The following is an 11,356-nucleotide window of genomic DNA, read 5'->3' on the forward strand; positions in this document are numbered from 1 at the left end:
CAATTAAATGGTCATGAATGTCCATTAAAATGTCTATTAAATCCGTCCAAAGATAAAAGAGTATGGATGACGGTTTAATCTCCCTATACAATTAATCTTGTAACCTCTCTAGCTTAATCTTTTAGTTTCATTATATTCAGTGTATCTATAAATAGAGGTGAGTTTTTGATCGTCTTTGGTGAATAAAAAAGAAGAGTTTACTACCTTTGTCTACTTCTTTATATTTTATTTTATCCTACATCTTGTTATTTTGTTAGTTTTACAACAACTACAATAAAATTATAGAAAAAATTTTTATTAGCCCCCGCAAGTGGCACAGCTAGAGAACTGGGGCAGGGTGGGTAGGTGAGATTAGTGAGCAACGGGGAGAGGGGCGGCCTAGTCCCGTCCCATCACTCAAAAAAACCTGAAGTAACTGCTGCAAAATTAGCCTGTCTACTCCTCCATACGAATCCAGTTTCTCTGCAATTATAGTTTGGATTGTGGAGAACAATTAATTGTGGGAGATGGACAAATTTCAAAAGGTATAATTTCAGAAACCTCAGGGGAGGTTTCTGACAATTTCATTGAGTTCCCTTAAAATTTTCAATATTACACTTACCTCCCTTGATGATAGACAATGACCATAATAACTTTCATAATTTTTCAAAAGACAAGCCATTGATAAAAAAGGGAAAAGATAACAGAAAAAAGGAAAATGAAAAAAGGAAAACAATTCTTCTTAATCAAGCCATATGTTGTGGCCAAACTATTTCAGTCATGGCCATTAAATTATAACTTTCTATCACTCAAATATACTAATCAAAGTAAATGTCTCCTTTCTTCTATCACTCAAATATGCTACTGCTATTAATGATAATGGAAGCAATCATCTCTACCAACAACCCAAGTGTTCATATCATTCAGCACAAAAAAACTACTAGATTACGGAAAAGTATAATTTGATAAACGATACTAAAACTACTACCCCAAACTTGCACTTTGTTAATGTTTTGCCTAGTTCCTCTTAATAGAAATTAAATTTGTTCTCAATAAAATTGTGTCAATTCAGAGAAAAAAATGTGGACTGATTGAGTATGACCAACCCAAATGTTGAGAGTAGAGGTCAGAAGAATTTTGGTAACTGAGGGCTTGGCCGTTTGAGTGAGGAAAAGGTAAGAATTGTGAGTTTTATGACTAACGGCTTGGTAGGCAATATATGGAAGAAACTTATAAAGAGGTAAGATCGTGAAGGTAAGAATTACAACAGTGGATTTTGGCATCTAAGACAAAGAGTTTGTTCGGAAGAAGAAGTCATAAGAGTTTGAAAGTTTGGGTGGATGTAGAAAACCATGGGGATGGAAAATATCAAGACATTGATTAAGCAATAAAACTCATAATTTTGGTAGTATACAAGTGTATTCTTGACTTTTAAAAAATTTTAATGATTATTCATATTAAGAAAATTTAGATGAGGGCAATTTTGGGCATTAATATACTTTTTGGTCTTACATCATCGAGGTGAAACCGAAACCTATGTTTTAGGGGAGGTATGTGTAATTTTCAAAACGTGAGGGGAGCTATCTGAAATTATTAGAAACCTCAAGAGAGGTTTCTGAAATTATCCCATTTCAAAATGGATAAGAGGGATTGAATTTGGGACTCAAATTTCAACAAGTGAAAATTTTTGTTGTATTTTTACATGTTACTATTTTAGTGTTTACATTTATTATTTTAGGATCTACTCTTGTAATTTCAATATCTACATTATATTATGCTTCTTTTGGATTTCAAGTGAGTTAGCAATTGGGAAGTATTGAATTGAGTGGTAAAATGGGAGGAATTGTTAGTTCGAAATCCTAAATTTGAAACGTCCTACTTACCATAAAAAGAAAGTAAGTTAATAACTATCTCAAAATTTTGATAGTACATTCCCTGTCACAATAAAGCAATCCAGCATCAAAATCCAAAAGCAGCATAAAATATGTTTCTGACTTTCAATTTTTTTATCCAAAATTATAATACTAAAGATAATTAAGAACATCAAAAAATAGTTTTTTGGATATAAAAAGCTAAAATTAGATCTCCAAAATCAGTTGAGATCAAAACCTATAATTTATGGCTCTTAGTTCAAATTCATCACTGTACTAGCTTCCTAGAGCAATTGTTCCATTCCCAAGTCCCATCCCATCACTCAAAAATGCTGAAGTAGCTGCTGTGAAATGGCCTTTCTGCTTCTCCACGAGGTTTTAAAACCTAGCTCGGACCACCCATTCGAGCTGATTGAACCTTTGACCGGTGGCTGTCCAAGTCAAGTTATGCTTCAAACCAAGTGGGGGTCAAAAAACCGCTTTATTTAGTGAAAACCAATTGGCTCAGAGTCCAACCAGTAAATTGTCGAATCAGAACCGTTTTTGCTAAACCAGCCCGATTCATTTAATTGGTCAAAATTTAAAAAAAAAAAAAAAAAAGACAAAAAGTTTAAAAAAAAAATAGAAACTAATTAGATAGCCACAACCTATAGTTAACTCAAGTCAAGACCCAAGATTCCAATCTTCTTCCTTTCTTTTATCTCTAATTTTTTACCTAATTTCCATCAATTTCCTCTCTTCCAAATCATCCCTCTCTTCATCATCTCACCATTAATCTCTTAAATTTCTCCAACAAAGTTTGATTTTCTCCAACAAAGTTCAATTTTGTGCCTAAACTATATGAGCAAGTTTGATTTCCTAATCTATGATTTTTTTTATTTTACTTTGTAATTTACTAATTTTCTAAAGTAAAATTCTTGTTTTATTGATATCAAGCTTCTCATATTGATATAATCATAGCTCTTTTTTTTCTTTGCTTTTCTTTTAGTTTGTTTTATAATAAATTTATTAGCAAAATGACCATAGTTATGATCCTATGTCTTTACCTCTAAGTGGGATGTACAGATTGCAAATATGATAAAAGTAGTGATATATAATTTATTTTTTATTAATTTATGACATCACGGGTTGGAAACCGTCAACCCAATGGTTGAACTAGTGACTCGTGACCTTTCTAGTTCAATGAATGGTTTGGGATTTAAAACCTTGTTCCTCTATATGAATCTAGGTTCTCTGCGATCACAGTTTGGATTGTGGAGAAACGATTAATGGTGGGAGGTGAACAAATTTGAAATTGGATGGTGGGGATTGAATTTGAGACACAAATTTCAACAAGTGAAAAAAATTATTATATTTTTACTTGTTAGTATTTTAATGTTTACATTTATTAATTTAGAATCTACTTCTGTTATATTAGCATCTACATTATATTGTTCAATTGCTATTGACAATTGTAGAAGAATTGGATCCCTTCCATATCACCATAGGCTATTTGCACCTAGGTGTGAAATAAATGAGTTTGATACAGCAACCATTTGTCAACTTTCTACATGTTATCAAATTGTATTGTATAAAGCACAATTTACATTAGGAAAATTCTACTCTAAATGACATACGACTTATATGATAGACATAAACTAAAAGATAACTTACATCCTAACTTTTAGAAATTCTTGTGTTTGTTTCTATTGTTTTAATATAACATGCTTTTAGAGTCAGTTTTTGTAGATAAATTCTTTGCATAATTTGATGATAGCTATGTTTAAAATCTAATGCTCATTAGAATGGCTAAAGGTCAAAGTGCTGCAGTAATTATTTCATATTCCAAATAATCTACCGTCCAAACACACTCATTGTTAATTGAATTGGTCATTGTGCCTTTTTGTAATCGACTCGACTGGACTGCAAACAATGACAGACAGCTGAAGAACCATCCTTGCCCCGCATCCAAAATGAATAACAGAATGTATGTCATAAAGATAAAAATTTTCAATTTAGTTTTATAGGAAGACATCAACTGTAAGCTATAATGTAGAGGTGAAAGCTCAAACTAATTTATGAGGGACAATTGCAAAATTCCATACCGCTAAAGTTTTAAAGAATCAGATATCCAGTAATTTATTATCTTCAAATGTATTTTCAACCACATCAGTTTTGTCCCCCAAGGTCTTCTAAGAACCTTTACAACACCGAATTCCAGCATAATGACAAGTAACAGACTAAATTTAACAAATGGAAGAGTTTTAGAATTAACAGTATCAGCAAGCATGATAACTCAAGCTAAAAGAGTACACTACACCTGAGGCCTGTTAGGCCAGCAAACTGCATTTTGTAGCCACTACTTTCTATATATAAAAAATGAATGGAACATTCTCAAATCCAATTAATGAAATGGTAAGCTATGTGATAAACTGTCTACTAATTGAGACATATACACAGCCTAGCCTTTACTATCACTCCTAGAATGAGTTAACTATGTCCTAAAATTTACAGGAGCTATATATATATCTATGTATGTGGCAACTATATATTCATAGCAGCTACAAGGTATCTTGACCAGAGGATGAATAAGCGGCTGCAAGAACGGCAGCCCCCATTCCTGAGCCATCTTCCATGACCTTGAGAACAACATGAGAGGAAATATCTTCCCCTAAAATGTCTGCGATGGCATCGTTCAAGTACTCTCTAAATAGAGTATAACTTGTATATAAAGCCCCCTCAATTGCCACGACCGTTCTTCTCATCTTACTGTGGCTTCCACCCCTAACTTCCCCACTCGCAATGCCGCCACTTCCATCCCGACCCATTTTCTTCAATATTCCAACAATACCAGCAGCTGCCAACCTAGCAGCTCTACGAGTGACAACGTCACATACCTTCACAACAAGCTTCCGTACTTTCAGAGGGACATCACCGATCTGCAAAAGCAAATCACCAAAATTGAGAGCCAGAATACTCAAAAACAGAGATTAGGATGCTCAAGAACTGGTCAGAAAATGGTTCACCTCTAGAATCTCTCCTAAAATTCGGGCTACCTCCCTCAGATCAGGGGAATCATCCTCATGCATAGCAGCAATCAAGGGTGACCTACAAGAATTTTCAAAAACCATTTAAATACAGAAAATATGTTATTCCAAAGCATAGATAGACTCCATACTTGTAAACCCTGAGGTGTTGGTTTGACTACCGCTAATAGACCACCAAGTCTGCTTACTAAGTATTTGAGCAGACAGAAACCCCTTCTGGATCATGAGCCGGTTTGCATAATCAAATGCATGATATAACAGTATAATTTATTGACTAGACATCAACTGTTAAGAGAGAACAAGAAGATAAAGACTGATCACTGCATTATTGATAGATAGGAAACTCATTTGACCTCCTTACACCAATCAAACTCCAAAGACTGACATGTCCTTGTCTTAAGAAAATCATTAAGTTCCCCATGGGATTCCCAGCTTGACCATGCTCCTTTACTTTCAAAATAGCTCAGAGCAAAACCATCAAGAAGTTGTAACTATAGTTCAAAATCAGTTGAGGGTCTTTTTTATACTTTATTTTAGTTGTTAGGTGCACAATAATTGGCTGCTTCAAATCACTCGTGATACTTCAAACAGCCCTCATGATTAGCAAGGAATGACCATGAGCAAGGGTAATGTACGACTATTGGAACCTAAAATGATATTTTTTATAATTGAATTTAAAAATGGCTAAGATTACTTTTTTTTTAATATTCCAAATGGATAAGATTACCTGGAAACTCAAATGATAAATACATCACATGGAAAATTGGAGACATGTCGTGAAATCAAAGGCATCAACATTCACTCAGCTATACTAAATTTTCAGGTGCAATTGAGCCAACCCAGAGAGATAAGAGCAAGCTACATAAAAGGACATGACTCGACCATCTTTAAAAGGTGCAAAATTCCAGAAAGAAGACAAAAATGGTCATGGTCCCTCAGAACTCTTTTAAGTGTTTGGCAGGGTTGCTTTCATTGACATCTATTTAGTCATCTTTAACTTCTATATCTGGTCCATCCCCTCTCAAGTGAATACATGCAAAGTCACACTCAAAGATGTATATATGTTGCCATTTTTTATGGAAACTATAACTAGGCCACCAAATGCCAGACAGACAGGCATTTACCTCAAGATAAAGGGTGTCGACAACTTCGAAAATGATAATCCAAAAACATCCGACTCCTGAGACATCTTAAGAATAACTCGTCGTACAATGTCTCCAAGATACATTCCTGATATCATTTTCTCAAATCCCTGCATGAAAAACATCAACAATGGATCCTCCAAGAATTAAGACAACCTACTAGACTAAAGAGTATATCAAAATTAGAAAAAACTAGTACATAAAAGTATAAAAGAAGCCAAAAATACCTGATCATTTGGGTTTGGGCTCTCACTATCCAACTCAATGTCATATGAAGTTCTAGGCAAGTGAGATGACCAAAAATTTCCCCATTCCATGTTGACTACCTAAAGATCCAAAATGCAAGATCAGTAATCTAAAGAATACTCGCTTCATCTTAGAGAGATATCTTAATTTGGCTACTGTTATGTATGGGGGAGCAGAACTATTTGCAATAAAACTAGACATGAGTGAACCTCCTTTTTCTTTTTCTTTTTTGGGTGGATTTTTTTTGGTTGTGTGTGTGTGTGTGTGTTGGGGGGGGGGGGGGGGGAGGATATAATACATGCAGCAATCACAAAAGAAGGAAGGAGAAATACCATTGCTCCTGAAGTTGTAAGAAGGCCTTGACATTTAATAATGTCATCCGATCGCTCCAGGTAACAAGCATTGGTACCTGTACCAATAATTACTGCAGCCACTGTGTCTTCATCATGATAATGCCCTAGGGCCAATGTTCCCACTGTATCATTAATCTGCATGCAACAGAATCAATCCTTAAATTCAAACTGTGACCCAGAAAAATACATAGTAACACACATAAACTTTCAATACGCATCTCTCAAATGTTAAAATAGTTGTGCACTTTCTTCAAACCATTAGACGTTAACAATAACACAAAAATGGTTTTGCCTTTCAAGATGCATGACTACTGTAAATCTACCAGACAAAAATGGAATCAATTATTTGTCGTCAGATTAAGGTGGGGAAAAGCACAGCTTATCCTATTAATCACTATAAGTTCATGATCTTGCAATCTTGACCACAAACAAAGATATTACAAACTAATACTGAAATTTCTTTAGTCCATCTTTTTGCATCAACATCAACAGACGTTTCTTTATTACATAAGTTTGGCCCCACAAAAGCTCCGAACTGTTGATGAAGGCTAAAAACTGTGATTGTCTCCAAGAATTTTCCAATTCAAACAAGAGACTTCATGGGCCACAAGCAGAGAGATCAATTCAGATTTTATATTTATCCTTTGTTTCCCTTTTCCATTCAGCAGAAGTCTATCACCGGTAACAATTTTGGTGCCACAGATGACATACACAACTCAAGATGTTTGGAAGTAGAGCACACAAGCATTATCTTTCCTAGTTTATCAAAATTTCAAGTCATATGACCTCCCTAATCAAACATTTTAACATGCTAAAGTCACTTTTTTATAAATTACTACATAAAGTTAAAAGTAAACAAGTCCAAAAGAACTTGATTCAAAAAGTAATTTCTAAATTCTCACATGTTTCGACTACAAATTCTAAGATAATTTTTTCCAAGAAGAAACAAGACAAGTGTATCAGACTACTAAGCAGTACAGTGCCAGAACCAAAAGAAAAGCCAAATCAGGTACAAGTTTGGCACACAGGATCAGCAACTCAAAGATGCAACAGTAGGCACAAGATCAAATTTTGATCAAAAAGAAAAAAACAAGCATTAAGATCAAAGCTTCATTTAAAATATGTCACAAAGAAAACAAGAAATCAAAACCTAAAAGAAGTTGGAAGTCCTTACTAGTACAGCTACCCTCATATCAAGGCCTCGTCTTTCTAGCGCCTGATTTAGACATTCAGAGACATCTTTCCCAACCTGAGAGCAAATGATCATTATACCACATAAGTTTACCTTCTCTGAGATATCAAGCACAGGTATAGCCGGAAATTAGGAGTTGCAAAACTGTGTGCGTCACAATTTATTCCCTCCACCCTAATGATGATCTAACTTGCAGTACCATCAACTCAATTAAGCAATTAAGCAATGTTGGTCCAAGCACTAACCAAGCATAGGATCCACAGACCATTAAGTGCTTATGCAGACAAGCACTGAACAGAACCCTTTGGAGAAAAGCACTGCATGGATTTGGATACACACACACCAGCAAATGCATTTAAAGTAAACGAAGCTAATCAAACCATCTTCATTAAGAACTTCTGCCTTTGTCACTCAAAAATAAAATTAGCAAGACATTCATACTTACCGTGTCATGAATAGAGAACCCTTTTGTCCATTTAATCAAAATGCCTGACGAAACAGATGTCTGTTTCACAGGAAACGAAAATGTGAAGCCAAGTTCCCTTAATTTGCCTTCCAAAGCCACAGAACCATTTCCTTCTTTCTCAACAAATTTCTGTAGAGATGCAGCAATAAAATCAAAGAGCTCCTGCAGATGGTAAAAATGGACAATAATTATTAGTCCATTTTCAACATCAGATTGTCTAAAATCTCCAAGTGGAAGCCCAAAAAAATAAAAAAGTTTTCGAACATGTGGATTACAAACTTGGCCACCTCGCTTGTGCTAGTCATTAAATGTTCAGGAATAGGTTGTCGTTCAACACCAGGTTCAAGAATAGCAGATCTTTGACCTCCTAGCTGGACGCGCAACACTCTAAAATTTGTACCACCAAGATCCAGACCATAGTACACGCCTCTCTCGCTCCTGAAAGGAAGTATTCTACAATCAATTTCCACATATTTGTTGATCAAGTACAGCAATAAATCAGTGATTTGAAACCTTAACGGTCGCGAAAATAGGTATAGAACTTATGGTTGTGACCAAAACCATGTAGATTTTTTTCTTTTCCTTTGTTTTTTGGGTATCCAAACATTGATGAGGAGCTAAGCGGCTTCCCTGAGCATTTTTCCTTTTTGGAGGATCAAAATCAAAGTGCAAAACCCCATCATCTATATGTCCAATGAAACCAATAGATACCACAATCATGCAGCAAGTAATCACATTTAAAATGCCACACATAATCCACAATAATTACTTTACTTAGCCAACCGCAAAGCGACAAAGAAAGGTCACTGCCACAATCAGGCAGATTAACAACATTTTTTCCAGAAATGCACATCCTATTAAGAACCAAGTTTATTATTCAAAGAACTGATTTCAAGCACAAGATCAGGTCTCGAATAACAAGGCTCAATATAGCCACAAATTCCAATCAAGGAGAAGCAACAGATGAGGGGAAGAAGGGGGGGCGACTCCTTGACATCTATTTCCCAGGTGCTACTTTTTCTATGCGCAGTAAATCCTCTACAACACAAAAGAATCAATTAGCACTGCAATGCCAAATGTCAAAGCAGCAACTTACAGCATTAAGTATCTAATGATACAAATACATACACGATGAAGACAAAGGAGCGATAAAATGCAAAAGGTCCATCCTTTCCCACGAAACTAACTTCCAAAACAATACCAAAACATGCTTCAAGATAAATTACAAAAATAAAAACAAAAATGAAACTCATTAAACCGCATTCTGAATCAAGTCATGGAAACCAACCAAGCAAAACCTAAATAATCCAAAGAATAAAAAGACAAAACACCAGTCCACAAAAATCCAAAATTGCCACCTCCGATTTCAAGAATGCAACAAAAAACTCCAAACCAAAACAGCCACAAGCCAAAAACCCATTCCAGAATATTTGTTTTACTAAAAACAAAAACCCAATAACAATAAGCATATAAAAAATAACACCTACAAACACCAAAAAGGCTCAGCAAAAACACCTACCTAAGTACAGACGACGCTACACATGCGTATAGCAATACTACTATAGTACTGTTCATGTACGAAATGCGAAAACCAAGAGAAAGTTGAATACAATAGTAAATCGTGTACCACTAACACATACCCATTGGGGAGATTTTGGACGAAAGTGAGGAGCATCTTGAGCTTGCTACCGCCTTCGGAGGCGAGTCCGGCGTGCATCTCAACGGCCATAGCGTCGACGACTTGCCGGAGCTTCTCGACGGGGGTGGCGCAGCCTTCTTCGAATTCTTCTAGAATTTTCACGACCTTCCTCCATCGCCTCCGGCTCTTTACTCGCTTTCCGACCATCGTCCCAGCCACCACGCACATCGCCACCGCACAACCCACCACCAATCCCACCCCCAACACCTTTCCCATCGACCCCATCCTCCCCAATCTTTTTGTTATCTTATATTTAGCTTCTAGTTTCTGACCATGGCTCCCCTACGACGCCGTTTTCGGAAGAGTTTCAAATTGAAGAAAACGGCGGGAGCGGACTGGAGAGTTCTAGGACGGCGGTAGTTTCAGAGAAGGACAAACGACCGCGTTCTTTGGCCTGGGCAGATTAAACGAGGTCGTTCGACGGCCCCGAGTGGAAACGACGTCGCTGGGCTGAAAGTTTTCTTCAGGGGAACTGGTGGTGGTGGTGGTAGTAGAAGTAGTAGTAGTAAAAAGCTGTGATAGATGGACCAGTCGACGAGGCGCCAAACGGCGTCGTCCTTTTTTCCTCCCTTTCTTGAACGACGGCGTTTTGGATTGTTTCTCTGCGATGAAGATAGCTGGAGTATACAAGGAAAACGGCGTCGTTCGCAGGAGCGGCGGTTTTGTCCAATTTTTTCCGGTGAGTTTTGAGGAGTCGAGAAAAAAGAAAAGGTTTGTTTTTAGAGAGAGAGAGAAATATTAGAGAGAGAAAGGAGAAGGCGGTCTCGGCTTGTTGGAAAGCGAAGAGGAATGTACTTATAAATGGTTTTAAAAGGACGAATTTGTCCCCGGGAAATGAGAGAAAGACGGATTTGTTACCTTTTTACTGATTTTGTTTTGACCGTTTTTAGGGAAATGAAGGGAATTTGCCAGACTGGATTTTTTTGTCTGGTTGAGGATCTTAAATGGGATGTGTGATGATGTTGAGGGGGAGGTGGCGTGAAATGACGAAAACGACCTTTCTGCTTAGGGGAAAATCAAAAGAATCCTCCTTCCCATTGGCTTTTTTGGGATGAAGTTGAATTTCGGTGAATTTTGGGGTTTGATGTTGGCTAAGCTTAGCTGATTTTATGGAATTTGGATGGATACACTAATTAATACTCTTGAAGTTGTAGTTGTGTAAAATTGACTTGGTTGTGATGGAGACTTATTTACATTTGAGGAAAGGAACTTGGCAAGTTCTTTGTTGATTGATTTGGAATTTTGGATTGTATGTGACTAGAAATGAGAATTGAATTATGCAAAATAAGGAGTTGTATTTCCCTCTTTTTTTTTGTGATTTTGCTATGTGATTTCCAAGAAGTGTTCTTTCTTACTTTTAATCTTACTTTTGACTACTTTAG

At 36.3% G+C, this 11,356-nt stretch overlaps 1 protein-coding gene across 2 annotated transcripts; it reads right to left on the reverse strand.

Moving 5' to 3' along the window:
* Window positions 1-4,209: 4,209 nt before the first annotated feature.
* On the reverse strand, window positions 4,210-10,683 carry LOC113779356 (hexokinase-3-like). Of its 2 annotated transcripts, none has more exons than XM_027324932.1 (9): window positions 9,916-10,683; window positions 8,563-8,713; window positions 8,255-8,437; window positions 7,792-7,866; window positions 6,597-6,752; window positions 6,246-6,344; window positions 6,001-6,128; window positions 4,856-4,937; window positions 4,210-4,768 (listed from the first exon to the last, which is right to left on the reverse strand). In XM_027324932.1, exons 1-9 carry the CDS (start codon window positions 10,197-10,199, stop codon window positions 4,391-4,393), a joined length of 1,536 nt encoding a protein of 511 aa, XP_027180733.1. In that variant the 5' UTR covers window positions 10,200-10,683; the 3' UTR covers window positions 4,210-4,390. The 2 variants fall into 2 exon arrangements, with proteins under 2 accessions (XP_027180733.1, XP_027180725.1); XM_027324924.1 differs by having other exon boundaries at window positions 8,551-8,713.
* Between the last annotated feature and the right edge of the window lie 673 nt (window positions 10,684-11,356).

This window comes from Coffea eugenioides, chromosome 1 (genome assembly GCF_003713205.1).
Source record: "Coffea eugenioides isolate CCC68of chromosome 1, Ceug_1.0, whole genome shotgun sequence".
Classification (NCBI taxonomy): Eukaryota; Viridiplantae; Streptophyta; class Magnoliopsida; order Gentianales; family Rubiaceae; genus Coffea; species Coffea eugenioides.